Raw genomic sequence first — 23,973 nt, 5'->3', positions numbered from 1 at the left:
GGAAAGGCAATGAAGGCGCTGCGTGTTTCCATTGAAGTGTTTTGAAGCAGCGTGGAGTAGTAGTCTGTGGCAATTTGTATCAAGGCGTTTGTGACAGTGGAAAGGAAGTAAACGTGTGTGCCATTATCCTTTACTATCTAAATTAAGACAGTCTTCTGACATCCAAATTCACTGAGGGATTGTCTTTTTCCTTTCATTTATGGTATTTATAGGTTTTGTAGCTTGAAAGATGCAGTTTCCCTTGAACTTAAATAATAAACAGCTTTCATCCCCGCTGTTTTGCCCCATCCTCACCATTTTGGTGGGGGAGGGGGAACAGTAACAGCTTCTGCTTCTTCGATTGTGAAGCTGTCTATTGCAGTTGCCTTGCAGATGATGTGAACTACTACACATGCTTCCTGATTATTTTTTCTCATATCCTTTCTGTTTCCCCTTGGCAAAAAAGAAAAGAGAGAAGCTTCTTGAAGAGAAAGAATGATAATTAAGAAGAAAAATAAGTAAGGGCAATATGGCAGCTATTTCTCAGAGAAATAACATGTTTGATATAACGTGAGAAGCAAACCCAATTTGTAAGGACTTAGGTGTTGTATTAGCATGCCGCATTCTCCCATGGTGCAAACAAAAGGAATCGTTTTGAAATCTTCTGATAGAAAGAGACACTTTAGTGTGCTGAATGGTAGTGGTAGCCAGAAACTTTCTTTGATACAGGAATCTTCAAGTGTGTGGTAACTTGAAAACTGAGCTTTGGTGCAACTCCCTGAGAGCGGTTCAGCACTCGGCTCAGTACACAGAGTTTGATCTTTGTTGGTGCAATTAGAAATAATAAAACAGATGAGGTTCCTGGACTGCTTTATGTTAATAGGGATAATTATAGTGCTTCATGGTTTTAATGTATGTTTCTAATGCAGAGTTTGTATGAGGATAATTAAAATTTGTGTAAAAGACTGGCATTCTGGGAATGTTGTCCACACCACTGTATCTCTGTAACTAACAGGTTTTATTAGTCTCTGTGTACCTTGAATACATTGAAACAGCACAGAAATTGAATTCTGGACGTATAATGGTAGTGGTTTTATCTGAGGACTAGCAGTCTGACAGTAATCAGGCCCAGCTTCCTTTGCACATAGATGAATTCATGTAGAGTACAAATTACTGTGGTATTTCTGCTTTTAGTGTGGAACTCGTCCAAAGACATAGTCAGGAAGAGGACGTATGACTGAGTTTTTCCAGAGCCCTTCTAAAGCGTTCATCTGATTGCTGAATATTCTTTGCTTTGTGTTTTAGCCACTTGTCTTGGGCCTCTGTGTTTTTGTAGGATCAGGTATAATTCTGTGGGTAAAGAGTGATAATAAGCTTAGATCATTTCGATTTCTGAGTTTGGATTTTACATCTAGAACAAATAGCACGAGAGTATATGTATATCTGAGGCCTATGTCTTTCCTATTTGTCATTTTCTTTAATATAGTAAACGTCACCTCTTATTTCGAGGAGCCTTTCTGTACACAGTTGACACTTACTGGCTTATGGTCCTCTAATTGCAACTTTAAAATGTTGTTGGTGGGTGCAGATTTCTTTTAGCCATATTCCTCTGCCTCATTTTGCTTCCTATCTTTGTTATTTTTAATCTCTTCCAGTGGAGGCTCCTGTTAGTGTCTAAATTGTTCTGAGGAGTGATGTCAGTGTGATCATATAAAATGTTAGAAGAGTTGCAGAAAGTCTAGTTAGTGCCAGGCAAATGTGAATACAGTTACCAAGCAGTGTGTAAAGGGAGGAAATGCGCTGATTATCTTGTGAAGTGTAAATCATTACCTTATCAAAGCTGACTTAAGGAACTGGGGGTTAGATATAACTCTGCAAATCTGCTGTGTATCGTATTTTGGGTAGTTAATAGAACACTTCAGCTACAACATCCCTTGAATTCAGGTAGGCACAGGGGAAGGAATTAATGCATTAATTTGAAGCATTACATTGAGGAAGTTTGGCACATATTTCCTTGGTTAGGTGTTGGCAGGTGTCAGGAAACCCTGCCATTTTTAATTGAAGCCTTCATCACTTAATGCATCTTGCACTTCTGATTGAGTAACTGGTGTTGCTGGAGTATTGATGCATTGTTTGTGGCATGAGGATATTTTCCAAGGAAAAACATTTCACTGCATGTTGTAACTGAACAGAGCTTGGAAAAGTGAACAGTTCTTCTACTTGTATCTTGAATAACATCATAGCTCTAGTAGCGCTATAGTATATAGTAGCATCTAGTTTTATACAACTTTTTGAAGGCAGTTTCTTGCTTTCTAATCAAATATTATTACTTTGGCAGACAAATCAAGGCCACCTTCATCAAGCCCTTCCAGTATTATTCGCCGGACTTCCTCATTGGATACGCTTGCTGCTCCCTACCTTGCTGGACAGTGGCCTCGTGATAATCACGGACAAGCTGTTCCATGTATGAGAGACAAAGCCACACAGGTAGGTCAGATTTGTTTTACTTCAGAGAACTTAAGTGTAAAGATAGTCTTTAGATGCAAGAAGAAAGAACTTTGGCTTTCTTGCTCGCTAGCTCCTGTTTGCTTTCATGTTGCAGACATTGTACCTTGGCAGTGATGCATTTGAATTATTTGCATTCTATAAGAAAAGACCATGAACTGTGATACGTTTTATGAGTTCACTTTATTATCCCAGAGAGGCATTTGTGCACTGCACATCTGCTGAGGAAGCTGGGCTTGTTTAGCTTGGAGAAAAGGTATGGGGAAGAACTGATAGCAGCTTTCCAGTACTTAAAGGCAGCTTATAAGCAGGAGGGAAATTAACTTTTTGCATGCGTAGATAGTGATAGGACAAGGGGAATGATTTTGAACTAGAAGAGAGGAGATTTAGATTAGTTGTCAGGGGGTTATTTTTCACTGACAAGTTGGCAAAGTTCTGGAACAGGCTACCCATAGAAGGATGCCACATCCCTAGAGGTGTTCAAGGCCAGGTTGGATGGGGTCCTGGACAGCTTGATTTGGTCCCCTACCTGGTGGGTGGTGATACTGCCCACAGCAGGGGGTTGGAACTAGAAGATTCTCAAGGTCCCTTCCAAATCAAGCCAGTATATGATTGTATGATCTGTTTTCTCATTGTTCTGACTGCATGCAAGACTCTGGAATACACTGGTGTTAAATACTTCTGTGTCTTAGTTTATGCAAAGGAACTTAAAATGACTCCTTGTATGTATGTCTGTCTCCAAACATAATAGAAAAGCTTCTCTAGTGCCTTCAAAGAAGTTACTGTAGCTTTTTCCGTGATAGACAGTTGATCCTTTGATTGCAAAAGGCTTTTAATGTTCATTTGGAATGTATACACAGAAGCACATGCATTGAGAAGCTGCTTCACAGAAGCATGACTGATGCTCAAGCTTAACTGAACTGCAAAGCATCAAAACAGTGATATGAAATTCTGTGAAGCTATGGAAGCATTTTGGCAAATCATACACAAATTTTTAGTGGTTCATACCTGCGGAATCTGTAAAAATAAGCTCCATTACAAGGGTTTGATGCTTATCATTCCCCTTGTAGGGAGCTATTGCCTTATATGGCATCTTAATCCATACAAAAGTGATTAAAGTCACTTTTCAAAAACATATGAATGCATTTCCATCAGATATTGGTGTTTCTTCCCTTGTTCTTTGGGTGTATTTGGGCACTGTGTTTCCCAGTCTTAGAGTGAAAGAAAGAGCCGAATATCCCAAGTTCTTAATCCTTAATCCTAGAGCATAGTTTGAACTGTGGATCTCCACCAGTTCCAAAGAATACAAGAGAATGATAGTTGGAAGGTTAACTGGCAACATCTGGGACATACTTGAGACTGAGCCTGCCTTGCGTTTGGTAACGAGGACAGAAACATAGCTGTAATAGATTTGCATGCTCTCTATTTGAACATGTTGGATGATGAGCAGAAGACATTGACAGTGTTGGTTGTTACCATATGGCTTTTTCAAGACCTACGGCATTTAGTGCAAAAAGCTGAAGTCTGCACAATCCAATGATTAGTTCAGTAGAAAAGGTAGGTGGTTTGTAGTGGATTATGTCTACCTGGGTAAAGTAGAAATAGAAACTGGTGAAAAAGGGAGAGCTGAAAACCAGGTTTTCTTTGTGCAGAAAATGTACGGGAAGAATGATTGAAAGACTGGGCTTGTAGGGTAAGCAAATCATAGTAAGAGGGGGAGGATAAAGGACGGCATATGATATATATAAGAAATTGCTATTTATGCCTCTCTTTTAAAAGACATCATCAAACAGCAGAACCAAACCTGTGTGGTGTCTCAACTATTTATTTTCACACTCGATTTCTTAGGACAATGCTTTTTTCAAAGTAATTATTTCTGTGCTACTGCCAAAGTACTTGCAATATTCAGTTCATTTGGTTTTGCTTAATTTCATTTTAATTTTAGCTGTGGCTGGTTTTTCATGGTATGTATATTTTTTGGCTAGATTAGATACTTTTTTTTTTTCTCCTTCTAATTCTGCCACACCTGATCTTGCGATTGGGTTTTTATGTGTAAAAGGAAATACAATTGTGTATTTCCTTGTGACCATTGTATTTAATGGTGACTGATGTTAGTGTACTGCTGAAGGAAATAATGGCCTGTTTGCATTTCTTCTTGAAATTGTAGCAAACAAGGAGAAAAGTTTGGGATGTGGGCATACAGCTGTGTGTCCAAACCTTTTGTTGGTGTGGCACTGAGACTTTTTGGATTTCAGTCTTTCCTAGTGCACTTGAAAGCAACCATTTAAGTTAGGTGGTATTATTTTGTGTCTCTGAAGGTGTGATGTTAGGATGAAGTGTCACTTACAACATGTCCTTGGGTCCAGTGTGTAGGAAGTCTGATGTCTTCCTCATTTCAACTTCTTCTTAGGGTCAGCATGTGTCTGATGTGGCTTTTTTAGGCGTGACTTACAACTCTGACTAGCATCACTGTCTGAGTCATGGTAACACAGGCGGTGTTGTCAGTGTGTAGGAGATGGATGCATGCACCCAATTATATACCTGTGTACAAGCATTTGGAAATGGCTGTTAAATGGCTGTTTAAAACAGTACACTTAGTTCAAAACTCTTATGTTTCAGATTGTGTGTGAAGGAGTGACTGCAAGTACCTTCATGTTCTGATCAAAAGAGGAATGTCACATCTGGGAAAAACTGATAGTTATAGCTTACTTCTATGTGTACAATATGACTATGCTGCTTGTGGAACTGTCTTTCAGCAGCATTGTCACTGAGATTAATGTGTTTAGACTGCAAAACTTCAGGGAGTATGAATTGGATCGACCAATATAAAAAGTTTTCAGCTTGTGTAAGTGAGGGATCTTGATTCTGCAGGTTTATGGCATTGAAAGTAAAGTCATTCAGGAAGCAGACTGGGAGGAGGCAGCAATTAGCAACATACTTTGGACTTGAAGACCTTTCTAGATGCCTGTAGGTCATAGCTGGCAAAACATGTGAGAGATGAAGTAGAGACACTGTCTACATAGCAGCCTGCACCGTTTTCAACTATTTTGGTGAAACCCATCTATAAAAGCCAAATTATGAATTATGTGTAGAATGTTACTGGCTGATGTATATAAGATTATTGAGCATCATAGGTTCTGGTTAGGATGTGTAGATGTGGGTATTGTTTTAAATACTGCTATAACAGGTATTTCTTACTTCTGTGTCTTTTCCTTTAAATCAGACCAGTTTGGCTTTGCCTGTAATTGTTTGAATTAAAGCTATATCAAAATAGAGCTTAATGTGAGATAATTGTTCTGGATTTTTTGATTTCTTGAAAAAAGTACTTGGAAACTGAAACTCTGTTGTTGGAATTAAGACAACCATATTAAGTGTTCTGGTATTTGTTAATAATAATAATAGTAATATAAAGAAAAACTGTAAGCTTATTTCTTTCCCTAATTCTGGAATGGGCAGAAGGATGTTGGGAATAATAACTAACCAGCAATAGCTTAGAGAACCAGAGATCTCCCTCTGTGTCTATTTGCCAAAGTTTCTTGGAAATATGTATTATAAACAAAGTACAGGGAAGATGTAGGAGATCTACTAAAATAATACTATATTTCTATCTTATTAGTTAATTGGAAACCATTCAATTTTTATTTCTACTTTTGCTCTAAAAATATTCCTAACCAGGTTTTGAAGATGAGCAGGAAAGAGACCTTTAGCACTTTAAAATGAGTCAGACATTAACATATGAAGTGCATTGAATCTTAAGCCAAAGTATCCAATGTAAACTAAATGCAAAGACTGATTAGAATGTTAGTAAGATTCCAGTAGACAAGGGTAATAGTTACACTGAGTTGGCCAGAACTAATTGTCCCGGGAGCTAGAGGATAGGCTGACACTCCAGATTTACATTTGGGAATTGGTTAGATGGGGACTGTGGCTAGCATGATGAGTTCATAAATGGGGTTTATCAGTGGTTCTATTTTAATCGTTTAGTTTCTGAAGTTTGAAAGTGTTTGTGGAATATAAAAGACTGAAAGGATGATCTTATGGTGGAGATGAGGGATTTCTTAAAAACATGGTGTCTAACTTTGCTGTGAAGTAGGAATTTCCAAGCAGCTGTACTAACTTCGTTATTCAGATTCAGCCTGGTTAGTTTTTGAGGTGGAATGGTGAAGATGAAAAATTACGGATGGTGGGGGTTTAATGTATGTGACACTCATACCATAACTGAATTGATGGGTATCGTAACCTGTGTGTTTGGAGTTAGATCTCTGTTTTCCCTGCAAATTAGGGATTAGTACTACGGCTTCAAAGCCCTTGCAAGTTTGTGTTCTCAGAATAGACGGGGTAAGGTTAGCTTGCAAGCTGTTCATCTCAAACAAAAGCAACTGTTGTGGATGATGTTAAGGCTTTTCACTGCTGTATGTTTGCATCTTTCTTTATTAAATGTAGATGGCTTTGTTGATTTAGTGAAAGTAGTTCGGTATTAAGTTGGTTGGTTTCTGTTTGACATGAGACAACTATGAACCTGAAGGTCTTTGAGGTAGTAATGAATTCCCTTCTTTGCAGTCACTGTACTGGTGCTCAATAAAGGTGCCTGCCTTTTTCTCAGTCTTCTTATCTGGAAAATGATTTTGAAGATATACTGGTGTGGGCTTTCCCAACTTTTAAACTAATCTTGCTGATGCATCAGAAGTAACAAGGTCAGCATCTGTGTGGGAAATAACACCCACATGTTGCACTGATTGCTACTGGTCCTTCAGAGCTTTATCACAGCTTGTGGTACTTCTGGCTGTTAATACCACCTTAGCAATTTTCAGTAAAGTAGGAAGGAAACTAGCATATATTCCTGCACTGGAGCAGGCCTGAGAGCTTGTAAATAGTTTCACTCCGCATGTTCGTGTTGTACTTATCATAAAGGCTTCCAGTCAGTGACAGATTTTTTCCCACAGCTTGAAACCTTGCAAATTTTAACAACTGTTCTCTCATAACTTTTCTACGTATATTCTTCCAGCAAATAGCAGTTATGTACATAAACATACAAAAATGATCTTGTAATCTTCTTGCCGCAGACTGAAAGTGCCTGGGCTGAAGAATATTTGGAAAAGAAGAGAAGCTCCCACAAACGTTCAGCATCATGGGGCAGCACAGAACAACTCAAGGAGGTCAGGAGTGCTATTGTTTGAGATACATTTGGATTAAGTTTGTTGCTGGCATGCACTGTTAACTTAATTTTTCAGGAAGGTGTGAATATTGCACTGCTGTATTATGGAATCGTTGAGCTTGATAGAAAGTAAATTTTATCTATTCATGTGATACTGATTTCTAGTAGAATTGTAGGACCATTAAAACATTTAAGCTGAAGAGAGGAAGCCTATTATCTTCAGGTAACATTCTTTGTCGGATGAAGAAATCCAGCAGTGGTGTAACTGCTTTATATATTTCAAGTGCTTTCATTAAATCTCCTGGGCCATGTTGTGGGATTGAGTTGAAATAGTAAATAACATGTTAGTTTTGTTAAGAACCTGAGCCTAATTTTGTGCTACCAATAATTATGAAAGTTGTAGTAGTAAAAAATCTTACCTAGGTGTTAGAATAAATTAAACTCTGTGTAGTGGAATATATCTGGTGAAATCTAATGTGATTTTTTTCTAAATTAGATTGCAAAATTGCGTCAACAGTTGCAGAGAAGCAAACATAGCAGTAGGCATCATCGAGATAAAGAAAGGCACTCTCCTTTTCATGGTAACCATGCAGCCATTAACCATAGCCAGGTAAGCCTGCTCTCTCTTTGTATATATTGGGTATGTACTGCTATTTTAGCTTAAAGTGAACTTAGAAATACCGTGTGTTTTTTAAATATGTTGTACCTATAGGTGAATTCTATTAAACAGAACAGTTTCATCTGAATGCATGGAGCAGAAGGGGTCCCAGATGTTTTTGTTATCTGGCTTGGCTAGCTCTGGGCTCAGTCTGTGAATTTCAGGTAGTTAGATCTTTCCTTAAAGGACACTGTGTACTCTACAGCCTCCAAAAAAGAATGGACAGGTAAGTTTAATCTGAAACCAAGGATATTTAAAAAATAAAAATAAATTAAGAGTTGCTGTAATAATTATGAATGTGCATGTGGAATAAATATAGCATGGAGCAAATTGGCAGTAAAATGATATTGGCTGAAGGTTGTAGTTAATGCTGATGACGTTTTGTCTCGACTGTTGCACTTGTTTAATCCTGTAATGAACAGGTTTAGAGAACTGGCCTGACAAGTGACTGTAAAACTTCTAGAATGTACTCTATTAAGTGTTTATGCTCCTAATGGATGCATTCAGCCTTTGTAAGACTTGCTTTCTGCAGTTCATTATGCTTTGTACTTAAAGTAGTAATCATTTCAAAAATTGAGATGGTTATACCATACCACGTGTTCAATATGCAGTTGTAGTTTTATGTTGAGGTTGTGATTGAGATCATATTCACAGGGAGGTAATATTTCCAGTGGAGTGGGAAGGTGGGAGGGGGTGGAAATGCATGCCCTTACACAAACAAACCATTCTTTACAGAAGGAAAAAAATCAGTAGGAGAGTTTGATAATTTTTCCACGCTGATATCTCCTTAATGTTTGTTTAAGATGCAACTTCTGTCCTTCCATCCTTCCAGAAATAGTTCAGGGCTGGGAAGGAAACAGTTGCAGCATCTGTTCAAGTACAAGTACTCACCCATTCTAATAAAAGATGAAATGAGAAGGGAGAAGCACATATACAGTCTTGAGTATCCAGGTTTGTTTGTGATTAGGAATTGGGTACCTGGGAGAACTTGTGATGCTCCAGTACTGGAAATAAGAAAGAACAGTTTTTTGAATTTCTAGTGCTGTTCTCAATTCCTATTTTGTATAAAAATCGATAATGCTTTATTTCTGAGACTTTACATTATTTCTGCTGTTTTTCATTTAAAAGATATTAATGAATTTTCAGGATATGAGTGCACCTTGAATTCAGTTTGTTATTAGGTCAAATTCTGTGCTACTAGGAAGTATTTTATTTAGGATAATTTTTTTTCTACTGGAGTTATATTTTTGACATGTTTGAAGAACTTTCTTCAATTACTTTAAATTTCCATACAGAAACTATACAGAAACTCCTCCTCTCTGATGTAGCAAACTGTTAACCTGTAAATTAGAAAGGAGAACAGTTTGAATTTGAAATAAGCTGTTTAGTACAAATTCCTACATTTAGATCCAGTTTGCTTAAGTGTGGATACGGTAGAACATGTTGCTAAAGTTAGGGATTACAGTGACTCAAGCCAGAATATTACAAAGTGATGGAAGAAGATGAAGAAATGAGCCAATTCCCAGCTAGGAGTTTCTGAGGAAGTTCACTATAATTGCTGAGAGGCTTTAAAGTGTGGATGTGTGTGTAGCATATACGTGCACGTGTGTTAGATATATGTGTGTATATAATACGGAATACCAGCAGGTCACGGTACTTGATTTGGGTATTTTATCAAAATCTGTGAAATTTCTTTGGATTCTAGTTTTACACTTGTTAAAATGTTTCACTTCTATTAACAACAGTAGCAAAATTAAAACTAAGAGACACTCCTGTAGGCATATCACTGCAACGTAGAATTAACGTGTGATCTGAAGGATTTCTCTTGGTAGTTCACAAATCCATAAACTTCAGATTGCTAAGCTATTATTACTTTAGTATGTGTATTTTATGCTGTTTTAATATTGAAAATGAGCAGTGATGCTTCTACTTTGAGAAAATACAAAATAAAATTTCTCTGTACAAAATCTTTTGGCATCATAATGACGCTTCATTAAATTCTCTCTTCTGCATGGAGAGGCTTTTTGCATTCTACCAACATTTAAAATATGTAAATAAAATATTGCAAAATGGATAATTAGTTTTTGGCCTCGTGAAATAGACTATAAAATATAAACTGAGATATTGCAGCTTTTCCAGCATTGTGTTACAGAGCAAACCATTGTTTCCTTTGGTAAATTTTGTGCCAGCTGTTGTGAGCCACTTGAAAAGGGTGGAATTTACAGAGGGCTTCAGAAAGGCTGAGCTAAGGGTTGCATTAATGGCATTTAGAGGCACTCTATAAGTCAGGGTGAAAAATCTGTAACTGCAGGCTTCAAGGTTAAAGTTTGTCGGCTTTCTGATCCTTTTCTAGGGAACTACTGAACTGGAATTTCTGGCAGCAGCTTGTTTCCTTTAGCTTTTGTGGAAAGGATTACATAGAAGCACTTGAAGTGAGTTATTAATTATTAGGATATTTAGGTTTTACATTTCCAGCTTGAAGGAAGATTGCAGTTGTTGATCCTTTGGGGCTGTATAAAGATTTCTGAGCTCAACCTATGGAATTCCTGATATAAATGAGAAACAGTACTCTTTGGTAGTCTCTCTTCAGAGACAACATGAACTCTGTGTCCTGCTGGAGATAACTCTCCAAGTTAAGACTAAAAGCAGTAGTTGTAGTCACTTTATTTCATCTCTTCTCCCTATTAGTGATCACTTAATCTCACAGTTTCTTTCATACCATCTTTATGGAGTAAGCTTGTTAACTATTTATATCCCTCTACTCAGAATAAGGAAATAATTGGCAGCAAACTTAAGAGTTCACTAGCTTTGTTGTTTTCTTGTGGGTTCTTTTTCCAAAAACAATTGAATGTGTTTTGGTTTTTTCTTGTGGTATGTAGTTGTTCTTTTGTTCTTTTTCTTTAATGCCAACCATTTTTCATACTGACTCTTTTTACAGGGTGTGGTGTTTGCAGAACTGTTGCATCCTCAGGTGATCTCAGTATGCTTCTGAGGATGCTGGATTTTCAATTAACTACATAATAGTAAATCTACTACCAAAAAAAAAAAAAAAAAAAAAAAAAAAAAAAAAAAGATCCAAATTGTCCTTTATTCTCATTGTTAATGTAATACAGAAACTAATATGGAGGTGATGCTAGATAGAATAAATTGATACGGTCTTTCAAAATAATACCGGTTTTCTTGGTGCTCCTGGCTGAAGTTATGCAGTTACTTGATGATGATAAGCCCTTCCCTTCACATTTCTGGGAAGTGTATTTCCTTGCAGTAGTACCAATATGTTGAGATCAATTGCACGTAGTTTGAAGTGGATCTTCTGTTTACTTTACCCTTATGCAGGTAGAATGTTACACTTTTAGAGTGGGATGTGATTCTCTAGCTGCATGTCTCAGGCTGGCTCTAAGCAGACACTTGTTGAAGGCAGTGGTTCTATGATATAGGTTCCTGTTCTGAGGCTGCTTGTTTCAGTCCTGTAACAATGCCTCCTTCTGCTTCCACCTTCCAGGTTTGCAAGTCACCTTTGGTCGTGTACAGATTATTATTTCTTTTGCAAGTGAGATATGGTGTATCAAACTGTAATAAGGTATTTTTGGACAAGTAGTGCTTTTAAAGTTGAGCTCTTCATACAGTGCTGTGGCTGTAGGATTTTCTATGGTAGATGATTGTGATTAAGTGATGAAGGTGTTTGGCTTTCTACTTCTTGAGATCAATTTCTCATAGGAATGTATAAATGAAATAAATGGTTGCATAATCAGTGTTTATTAGTGCCTCAACTTGTGCTGATTTACCTGCATTATGAATATATATTAACCTGTATCGGTTTGCCTGACAGTTGATCCAAGCCTTTGTTTGGAACATAACTAGCATGGTTTGGAATTTTTTTGTGCTCATATCCAGTGGTTTCTGTTTTCTCGAGTCAACGCTTTTCAAAGTCTTTCCAAGTTTGGCTGCTCTAATGATGTAGAGATTCTGTTGGCTTCAACTATGAGTCATGAGAATTTCCTGAATATAAGTGTTTGCAGTAAATTGGTCTAGCATATATAAAAACAAACAAACAAAAAAGCTTACATTGTAATAAGTCTCTATTAGCATCAAAAGGCTTTTAAACTTTGTACTGTAAAAGCCAACAGTACTTTCAAATGTATTGAATTGCACAGAACTCCATTTTGGTTGGTTTATAATATATACTTTTACAACAACTCAATCAATATCCGTTATTGAAACAGTAACACATGCTGTGCATAACACATTAAAATGGTGTTCCATACTTCTGCATGTAAATGAGGTAGATAACACACAGTAAAGTAATTCAAATTTAAAAACAACATTACAGTAGTTTTTCATTAGTAGGCACAGTACTGCATGCTAGGAATTTTCCCTCTGTTTGATCACTGTTTTGAGAAATCTAGGAATGTACTTTCTCTTCGAGAACTGATGGGTCTGAACTAAAAAGGAGACTAAGTGGTTATTTCAGATTTTCATTTCTTGTTCAGTCAAATCTTGTACTTGAGAATAACTTTTCCTCCTGCATTTGTCATGGTACTGTGTGTGACAGCAGACTTTGATTAAAACATAGTTTTAATGAAATTACAAGTAATAGATCCAGAGGGGGGAAGTGAAATTATGTTACAGCTCAGATCAAAAGGGCTGAAAATATATTTTAAAGGCTTCAAAATTATTTATGTGTCAACATTCACTGCTTGATTTTCACTTGCAAAGCTACTTAGAGCTGCAGGCAGACTGTATCGAAAGAAGTTTTGAGACTACACAGTTAAAAGCTTTTTCTGCTAGAAATGAGAACAAAAAGTAGGATGCCTGTGTCTTCATTTAAACTGTGCATTTTTACACCAGCAGTGTAGTTTTATTTTAAGTTCTTGGTACAAAGGAATGAATGCATTCTATTTGAAGTTTCGCTTCTGAATAGAAGTAAATGTCTTAAGTAAATCTGTGTTACTCTGTCTTGCTGTTTAGGCTCCAGTCCCGAAGAGTGCTCTTGTTCCTGTGATACCTATTACCAAATCAACAGGATCGCGATTCCGAAACAGCGTAGAAGGACTAAATCAAGAAATTGAGATAATAATTAAGGAGACTGGAGACAAAGAAGAACAGCTTGTTGTATGTATCTGCCACCAAGATTGCTCTCTATTGTTATTTTTACTTTGAAGTTAGAAGCTTTGTTTTGCACCATTTTTTTTTTATTTAAAATTGCCTGCATTTTTGCTTTTCCAATAAATGCATTTGAAATGTCTCATGTAAAGCAAAAAATAGTGTTAAAGCTCGATTCTGAACATTTTTCTTTTGTGCTGGCTGTGATGTAGTTGTTTCCAGTAAAATAAGAAACTTCAGATAAGGAGATAAACAGATTAAATGTCTGTTTTTAGAGATTTAGTAGTAACTTTTTCTTCCCTTTGCCAGCACTAAAGAAGGGTTTCCATCCCAGCTGAAGCAAAACTCAGTAATTTTTTTATTTTATTTTTAGGTTTTTTGTTTTGTTATTTTTTTAACAGATAAAGCTAATATTAAAATAAAGTACAAGAAATAAGTGCTATGTATACAATTACAGGACTTGAACAATATTTTGTATGAAGAGAGGTTGAGACAAGTGAGACTGTTGAGCCTGGAGAAGATTTGGAAGCAGTATAAATATAGTTAAACTATATTTATATAGTTTATATGTTTATATAAACTATATATAGTTATCAGATGGGAAGGAATGGATGAAGAGGGACCAAAACTCTTCTTAGTAGTTCCCACTAACGGGACAGGAGGCAGTGGGCGCATATTAAAATACATGAAATTTAATTTGAACACAAGAAAATAATAGTGTTTTTCAGCATGGAGGTGCTCTGATCTGGAACAGGTTGCCCAGTAGAGGTTGTGGACTTAATGTCTGTGGAGACACTCAAAATCTGACTGGATGCAATCCAGAGCAGCCTGTTCTAGCTGCCTCTGCTTGGACAGGACATTTAGACTAGTTTCAAGAAGTCCCATCCAGCCTCAAGATTTCTTTGACTCTGTGAAGCCTTGAGAACTATTGTGCTTAGTTTCAAAACCTGATTTGTTTTATCCTTACTTGGAGTCTTATGTAATGAAAAGAAATACAGTTTAATGAAACGGGAAGAAAAACATGTAACGCAGTGAATTTAACAAAATTGCTAAGTAGATGAGGGCCGCCATGTAATGCCCTTTATTTTTAACAGCCTCAAGATATTCCAGATGGGCACCGTGCACCACCTCCATTGATTCAGCGCAGCAGTAGTACTCGCAGCATCGATACCCAAACGCCTGGTGGAGCAGAGAGGGGCAGTAACAACAGCAGCCGTTCCCAGTCAGTATCTCCAACCTCATTTCTTTCCATCTGTAATGAGAGCAGCGAGGAAAGTCCTTGTTCAACAGAAGACGTTGTTGATTCCAGGGATAAAGGTACTGTGTAACTTTAAGTGTTCAACAGTGCTAAATCTGAACTTGTCACTATGTAGGTGAATGTGTAGTAACAAATACTTTTATTTCCCACATGCATGGAGAAATGGTTGGACTTGTTCTTTGTAAATGATCTAATTGTTCCAAATTGCTTTAAACAGTGTGCACACACCTGGTGTTCCAGAATTGATTCTGGATAGATAGCTGAGCACTGTGCTTCCCTGTCATGGTTTAATAATTTTTATTTATTTTTATAATAATTTTTATATATATAAGTTATTCTTCAAGTACTTTAAGCAAGAATGCACGAATGTACAGTGATGAGTGGAACAGCAAAATAGATTAGTCCTGGTGGTTTTGTCAGGTTATTTTGATGATCTAAGACAGAATGAGCACTGTCCAACTTTTCATGCACGGACCTCTAAAAGTTTGATTATTTGTTTATTTTTAGTAGAAGCAATGAGGTAAAGCAACAGAAACATATTCTGTGGGCTTTTTTTGTTTGTTTCTTTTCTTTGTTTTTTAAGGTGTATGACTCTGCTCAATTCTTTTGGCTAGACAATGACAGAACAGGGCAGTAGACTCAGATCGGCAGTTACAAACTGAAAATGTCCAGGAACGAGCAGTTAGAGTAATCTGCGTAAGATGTAAGGAAAAGGGAAGGAGGAAAAGGATTGATACAAGAAAGCTTATTTGTGAATGAAGATATGCAAGTGAATGAACATTTTTCTTAATTTCATAACATTGACAACAAAGTGATTTTATTCAATTTAAGGGATGTTTTTGGATAGTGATTATAGCTTTTACAGTGATTTATTATTATTTTTTTTGAGTTTGATGTGTTTAAATGATCGGTTACTCTGTTCCTGCAGAGAATGGGAATAATTCCCCCTTGCCAAAATACGCTACCTCACCAAAACCCAACAACAGCTACATGTTCAAACGGGAACCACCAGAGGGCTGTGAGAAAGTGAAAGTCTTTGAGGAAAGCTTGTAAGTTGATCTATACTACATAATAAATAATGGTTAATGTTTAGAGTTACTCATTTGCTTATTGCTTTTCATATCAGATGAAAATTATTAACCCATTTACTAAAATGATGCTAATAACGTGGTCTCTGTTTTGTGTGACTGTGTACTGGTATATGTGTGTGTATTATGTCACCAAGACTGTGTGTTATAATCAAAATTTTGGCATATGGGCTGATGGGGTGGAGGGAGTTGTTCATAGATAACCTTACAAGGTGTTGGCTTAGGACTCTGCTGTGTTGACTCATCCATTCTTAGTTTTCATAGTTTCTCTGAAAAAATTACTTGCACACTAGATCTTTGGAAACTTAAGGGTGAGCTTTATTCCAACCACCTTTTTATGGCAAAACCAGCACAGCTTGAGAAGACTCTTACTTGGCAATTAGTGGAGGAAAAACTCAAATAATCATTCACAGAGAGAATTACTAAGAAGCTGTTAATGCAGATGCATTGACTAGGTTACATTACAGGTTGTTAGAAGTGGATCAGTGGCACTTCACTGAACCTAAGGAAACTCTTGCAAAAAGAAGTGTCTGTTTTTACACTCAACTGTCCAAAGCCCAAGGATGTCTTATTAGTTGAGGCAAGTCCTCATGGTTTCCTTCATGGTGAAAACCAGGTTGAGGTAGACCTAAATTATGTGATTTCCTCCTGAAATCTCAATACTACTCCCTAGGAAGATGCTTCCATCGTATCATAAACCATTGTTGTTCAAACTGGGCCTTAGGCTGTGCCTGTGTAACTTGAGCATGCGTTAGAAATGGGCCCATTTATTCTGCATCCTCAGACTACTAATATGTATGCTAGATTCTTGGCAGGGTAATGCCATCTCTCCTCTGCATCTTACCCTTTTCCATCGAATTTATAAAGTTGATCAGGTGCTGCGATACCGTGGTGTTGTTTCCACAGTCTCTACACCTTTACCAAGACTGTCCTTTAAATAATGGTGCTGGACCTTTGTGTTTGAGGTCCTGCTCTGAGCCCACTTCAGACACTGGCTGAGAATTTGTTACTTGCATTGCTGTAGGGTTCACATTAGAACCCATTTCTTCTTTATAAAAAGAGACCGTGAGCTGTGCCCCAGTAAGCAGCTCAGAACTTGTTCACACATCAGTGCTTGCCCACCAGCTGCATTTGAGTCTCCTTTCAGTGCTGCCAAATCCATACCCAAGCAGGCTTGGCAGGTGAAGTTGCTGCTGATTGTCACTAACTGGCTGGACAGAATGTGTTTTCTCTCAGATTGACTTTTATGCACATCATAAAGAAAATCGGTGGACAAAATGTAAAGGTTGATTCTTAATATTCTTTTTCTTTTTTTTTTTTAACTGATTTGGTTATTGGCTGCTGTTTTTTCCTACAGTTTCCAACTCTTTTCTTAATTAAACAACAACAACAGAAAAGCCTTTCCAGGGAAGGAATAAATATGCATAGAAATCCTTATTTGCAAATAATCAAGTGAGAAGCTACAGACCATTGACCATTAATGAGTACAATTATAATCCTGACATCAAATATTCCGTTTATATTTGTGTTAAAACTGAAGTGAATGCTTCATAAGATTCTGAACCTTCAGGTTTCATAGTGCAGCTACTCAGAACTGAAAGCGCTGTGCATTTTGGAAACTAAACTGTATGGTTTATAAATCCATTCTAGAAAGCAGTCTGAGTAGCCTTTTCTTTGTTAAGGTTTCTTTCTTAGTTTTGTGAGGTACTAACATATAACGTAGCTCTTCTGTCCCCTGTCTTTCCTTCCCTCAAGCTGTTAATAAGAATAATCAGATTCTACTCAGCATTGTCTTATGCAGGGAATGACATCAGAGCTGGACTGAGTTATTACGATGTTTCTGAAGTATTTTCTTCTGACTCGTCATTAGTTTTTCTTAATTAATACTTGTTGAATTGATGATGGCTGATAGTAAATAGCTGAATCAAATGCATGCTGGAGGTTGAACACTACTATTTAATGTGGAGTCAACAACATTGGCTAGCTGAAATATTTCTTGTTTAAACCCTATCTTGCCTTTGGTGATACATTAAGCAGTACACGTACCTGCCATTGACAGAATTTGGTTGTTCAGTGTTGTTTTAAAACGAATTCTGTGCATTTTATTTCTAGGCCAAAGCCATTGCATGAAATTCCAGCCTTCTACTGCCCTGACAAAAACAAAGTGAATTTCATTCCTAAAAGTGGCTCTGCTTTCTGCCTTGTCAGCATCCTCAAGCCACTTCTTCCCACGCAGGATCTTACGCTGAAGGGCACTACACACAGCCTGACTGTCTCGTCTGGCATGACACCCAGTTTGTTACAGCCCATTTCTATGGCTTCCTTGTCTGCAAACACAGATCAAGACAGGATCTCTCGTGGAACAAGTACAGTAATACCACAGACCTCTATACTCCAGCAATCAGGACGTATTGAGGAAGCTGAAGGATAGATCTAGTGTCTTGACACCTGGGCAACTACTGGGGAAAAATTGGAACCAGTTGACTGGATCTTTCTGATCACGCTATTTGCATTGTTTTAACAACTTACGGCACTGTCATAATTGGACTGTTTGTATATTTGACAGTTTGGTACCACATTGAGAAATCCAGGATGATGCAGCAACTGATGCTCTATTGCACTTCCTGCTTATGAAGACTTCAGTTCCGTTTACCGCCCACTTTTTTTTTTTATTTTATTGAATACTGGTGAAAACTAAGACTGTTGTAAACCTCTGCCATTTTCAGGACCAATTATTGTGATACTGTGTGTTTTTTTGACTCTTTCCCACTAAAAGAAAAATATCGAGACCAACTAGCTGACCCCATTTTACCACTGTAACCTACTGAGGGGATGGGCAATCAAGTGGTTTTGCAAGTTGTCTTTTGTATGAAAACATGTATTTTATAACAAAGACTTGCCTTTTCTGATGTGTAGTGGGTAGTGTTTAAAAGACACTTTTCTGGTGACCATTTCCTCCCTATGTTCCCCCACCACTATTTTTGTTGTTGTTGTTCTTTTTACAGTAGAGAAGATACATTTTACTTCGCTGTTTTACAGCTGCTGGGACCAAAGGATTGCTGAAGTATTTAAGCAGTCTCAAATTATGTGACCTTTCTGAACAGCCTCAGCCCTAAGTAAGACAAGTTAATGTGTTTAAGAATTTTAAAACAGTAGAGTATCCAGAAAGCAGTGTTAATACGTAGTGTATTTTTTTTTTAATTGATACTAAAAGTTTGTGCTTCCAGTAAGTCTCATTCTTAAAATTCCTTCCTTCACCCAGCTGCTATCAGTGATGGTTTACTGGCTGGAGAATTGTATTTTAAAGCACTTGTCCCAGTAGTGTTCCATTTGTGCACGGAATTTTTGTACAGGAGTGGGGAAAACACACATTATGTTCTGGTTCCCTCTTATTCCAGAAAACATGCCACTTACCTCTTACAGGTTTGCTTGGTTACTTACAGAGTTAGTCGGCATGAATTGTTAATCACTCTTGGCAAAAATCTGCTCTGATGTGACTCTTCACTGTATTATAGACCCTGGCTATGTGATAGTGAAATACCTGTGCATGATTTCCTCTCTTTTTGTCATAGTGGTGTTTTCCGTGTACGTTGAACATGTTGGATTGTCAGCCATGGTATTTGTCGGCCGTGGTATTTGTTACGCAGCAGTTTACTGCAGCAGACATGTTCTCCTTTTTGACTACAAACTTAGGCTGCTGTGTCAAACGCCATTTTTTGGATGCTTATTCTGTCCTCATCAGTTTATGGTTCTTCCGAAGTTGTAAGAGAAGGGGCCATTTCAAATGAAAGCTGTTCAGGGACTTCAGTGAGGTTTCTCTTGTGTTCCTAGCGTTTGTTATCTGTACTTGAGTAAATACAATATAGATATGTGCAAAAAAACCTGCAGTGACTTGAATGCCAATGTCATATCATCCTGTAAAATGTTTGCCTTTTAGCCTCTTTTACAGAGGTAAATTCAGTCATTTCAAATTAATATAATTGTGGATATTTTGTGGGTCTGAATATTGGTCTGTTAAGCATGAATCATTCCTACTGACTTGCATATGCATTGCTTCTCTGGCTGAGTTGCAGTCTCAGATCTCTCCCTAATTAAATCTATCTAAAGATTGTACTGTAAATATACCAACTTTGCTTAGTGCTTAATATGCTGAATTTGGTTGCTGATTTTTCACTAGGAGAAAAGAATAACCTTCCTACCTTTGCAGATAATAGTCATAGTTCTGATGCATGCTTACTGTTCCTCCAAATCCAACATAAATAACTGTCTGATAGCAATAAGCTTCACTGAGCAGGTTAGTGTAAATCACAGCGGCCTACACAAGTCCTGCATTTAGAGTGTATGTTGACCCCCTCTTTAAAACATAATGTAAAAGTTAAGCAAATGAAAAATGTTCCAAAGTATGAAAATACTGCAACTGTTAAATCAGCAAATGAACATCATTTAATATGCCATTTTTCTTCCCATCAAAATAGATAGGATCATGCAGATGGGACCAAAAAGCTCTGTTTTTGAGTGGCAGCTCTGATTTACACTGAATAAATTGTTGGAGAGGAGAGGACTTTGTGCACCAAATTTGTGTGCTATGATTAGTTAATGAGCCTTTGTAGTATTAATCATTTTCTTCTGAAAGAGTTCCAGTGAAATTCAAAGACTAGTATGTGCTGCTTTAGATAGCTTGTTTAAAGCTGGTATGGCTGGGTTCATGAGAGATGGGATCATTCAGGTGAAGGAAGTTCTTGTGAATCTATTTTTTTCTGTAGCAGAAGCATGTAGAGTTTCTCCATCAATGCCAAATTGCTTAGTGCTTTATCGGGAGATCTTAACTAAATGGTTAAGAACTGAAGGGCTAAAGTTAACAAGCAGCCTTTGTTACGGCCTTGAGACTTAACTGATTTAACAAAAACTGTATTCTAATGTTTGTTTTAATCACGGAGTGATTCTCTCAAATAGCAGTGAGCTTTCGTAACATGGAACTTTTCTCCTATGTTATTACTCAAGCATCTCTTCAGTAGCTCATGTTGTATATTATTGGACAATGTGCTGTGTAAATTACTGAGCCAATCTGTTAAAAATACAAATAGAAATGTATGAAGAGTTTGCTTTTTATCAAAACAAATTGAATTCAGAATGGCATTCAATTTAATTTTATTTATTTTTTTTTAATGTGCAGGACTATACATTGCTGTGGCAGCTCTACTTTAATGTGAATTCACACTAAGGACTCAGAATTAAGAAAATATAACAGCTCTTGTTCCAAGACCAGCTTTTACAAGTATGCACATAAAACTTAGCCTTAAACTTCCTATGTGCTGTCTTGTGCCAATAGCAGAGCTGCAAGGTAAAGTATTTAAATCAATTTTAAAATAGCTTTGAAGGTGTATGTAACTTTAAAGCAAATAACAAAAAGCAAAAAAAAATCCAACAACAAACTCATATATAGAGTTGAGATGCTCAGTTTTATGAGGGGTTAAAGTATGGCTCAAGCACAGTTATATGGAAAGTTTTCAAGTTCTTCTGGCATTCTTCAAAACCTAACTATGCATAGATCCAGTCAGTTCCTTGATTACCTACTTTGTAGCTTAAATACACAAAAGGTCTATTTTTACATACAAATTGACACTCTTGATACTGTTTTCCTGATATTTTACACTTTTAGCCCAACTTTGAAGGCTGATAGCAGTGTTCAGTAACACTCACAGTTGATCTTTTGATATATTATAACCAGTGTTCCTCCAGTTGTAAATTTCACATAATTCACAAGGAGGTTGTTGTTGTTTTAATGAAGGTCTGTGCAGGCAGCTATGACTGTTGGACTCTTTATTTTAAAAATCTGAGGCACAAGGAGGAGGGCTTCTCGTTATGTAGCAACAAATTTAAGTACATGGAAAAGTAAAAAATAATAATAAAGAAATCCATTGAGTTACATAGACCTTCGGAGGAAATTCTTGCTCACATGTGCATACCTTGAGAGAGAAAAAAGGGAGTGCAAATTAAATATAGCATACTGTGGAAGTGTTTGATGCATTTGCGATTGCATTACATAAATCAGCTCTTAAAAAGTATGTTTACTCTCAGGGCTATCTTCTTCTGTTTGTTCTAAGATGCAGTTTACTGAAATCAAGAGCTTAAGGTTCTTTTTTAAGAACACTGAAGTCTGAGCCTTTTGGGAAGAAAATTGCTTCTAAAAATGGGTATTTGCATCATTTTATTGCTGTAACATCTGGAAATGTTTATGATATTAACATAAACCTACTGGCAAATATCTCTGAAGATTCATAGTCCTACCATATGTAAAGCTTGCTACTTTCTGATCTTGATACTCAGAGTTAATTGTTACTAAGACAACTTTTGAAACAAGGAGCCCTCAACTCTTAAGAACATGGGGGGGGGGGGGGGAATGCAGAGAAGTCAGATCCATTAACCTTTCCTCTGCTTCCTTCCTTTTGTTTAAGGAGCTTAAAAGAACCCATTGGTATGGCAGTAATTTCTTGCTTAAATGTGATCTATTCTCTTGCCCATCTCCAAAATGTCTTTACAGTAACTCACTGCCAGTGAAATCACTTTCCTTGAGGAATTTCTGACAGCTTCTCCGTGAAACTCTGAAAGGGGAGTGAGGAGATTACATAGACACCATTAACTTGTAGTTACAAAGATCATTGCTGCTGAGTGACTTCTTAGATATTTTAATTTCCATTGTCTCATTGTGTGCACATACAGTCTGCTAGGCCTGCTTCTGTAAACTGTATTTGGTATTTTAGATTATCTTTTTCTATGGACAGATTTTCAGAACTTTGCTCATACAGAACTGATACATGATTTTAATACAGATATCCTCAAAGCAAAGATTGTTTGTCATTCTTGTTCTCGTTAAATTAATGTACCATTAATATAATCTGCAAATGACCTTTTTAGGACCTTTATATAGAAGCATCCAAACACTTGAGAATGTTAGGACTGTGCTTTTTTCTGTGTGCTTCTGTAGTTTAAGTGCCCTTCATCAAATGGCAGAGCCTAATGACGTTGTGGCAACTTAGTCTCAAGCAAATTTAAACAAAAAGTTTAGCTCTTAGAAAGGTAATAGAAAGCTCATCTTCCCTTTAACCCGGGAGGTGAAAAGCACTGTGGAGAACTGATTTATTTATGTTTGAACAATTCATACAAAATTGTTTTCCTTAACCTGAATATTTAGGAAAACAAAATGGTCATTCATTGCAAGATGTACCTGTATATTTTCTTGAATTTCTGTGTTTAACAACACTGGGAGTCGATCTTACTATTGAACTTTTATTTATACAAGGAATGGTTTAGATGCATTGTTTTGACTCTGTTGTGTTGCTTCTTAAGCTGGGAAAGAATGTTAACTTTTCACGAGTGTTCAGTGAAATTCCAGTCCCGTTTATCAACAGGACTGCAGTCTTTCTGAATGCTCCAGCTCTAAATGATGTCCTCTTAGTTTTTCCTTGATTCATTGCATGTCATCAGTAAGTACTTAGGTATGGTCTTTGCTTAGAAGTTCCTCATTGGGATTTGTATTTGACTACAGAGACTTCTGTAGCATTGACAGGTCTATCTGAATTGCAGAAGAGGACTTGGCCTGCAAACAGTGGAAGTTTCTTACACAGGTTTATTCTGATAGAACTCTTTGGAAAATCTAGTAAGCTGAAAAGCAGAACAACCTTCTTTGGACTCACCTACCCTAATTTTCACTAGAGTAATAGTTGAAGAATATTGCTTGGCTTTATTTTTTCATTTATTGAAACGTGCAATTTTTGAGAGTAACAGTTAAGGGCTGTCCAAAACTGCCATTAGATTGGTCTTTGTATGAAATTGGCTGATGTGTTTTCCTCTGTTACACTGTGATTAACTTGTGGAGGTCTTCTTGTGTATGTTGTACAGATCAGTTACTTGTTGCATGTACGGCTGTTTTTGTAAGCAAGAGGAATTCCAGGTGATATGCATAAAGGGCCTATTCTGAAATGATGTACACTGGTGTAAAACTGGAGCAGCTCTACTCATTTCAATGGAATTCTTGATTTACACTAGTCTTTGCTATGTGTAGTTATGCCAGTACTATTTTGCACAATGTTGTTTTAAATCTTGAGTACTGAATTGTGAACTGTTTCCACTAGAAACAGTAAAAATTTTTACAAACTGCAATAGTGGAATGTTTTTTTGGGAATTTTTATTTTATTTTTTTGCCTAAAATAAAAAGTCATCACTTCCA

General features: G+C 37.0%; 1 protein-coding gene across 1 annotated transcript in view; it reads left to right on the top strand.

The window, feature by feature from the left end:
• FAM117B (family with sequence similarity 117 member B) overlaps positions 1-23,973 on the top strand; it is a 27,902-nt gene extending 3,929 nt beyond the window's left edge. Inside the window, exons 2-8 of the mRNA XM_015868191.3 lie at positions 2,318-2,466; positions 7,548-7,640; positions 8,136-8,249; positions 13,266-13,409; positions 14,495-14,717; positions 15,587-15,707; positions 17,859-23,973. Of these exons, the coding sequence (XP_015723677.2) occupies positions 2,318-2,466; positions 7,548-7,640; positions 8,136-8,249; positions 13,266-13,409; positions 14,495-14,717; positions 15,587-15,707; positions 17,859-18,177 (1,163 nt within the window). The 3' untranslated portion in view covers positions 18,178-23,973. The remainder of the gene's footprint in view (positions 1-2,317; positions 2,467-7,547; positions 7,641-8,135; positions 8,250-13,265; positions 13,410-14,494; positions 14,718-15,586; positions 15,708-17,858) is intronic.

Source organism: Coturnix japonica, chromosome 7 (genome assembly GCF_054131305.1).
Source record: "Coturnix japonica strain WE chromosome 7, WE-NBRP24, whole genome shotgun sequence".
Lineage (NCBI taxonomy): Eukaryota > Metazoa > Chordata > Aves > Galliformes > Phasianidae > Coturnix > Coturnix japonica.
Note: the sequence above shows the minus strand (reverse complement) of the source record. Positions and strands in the feature narration are given on the sequence as shown.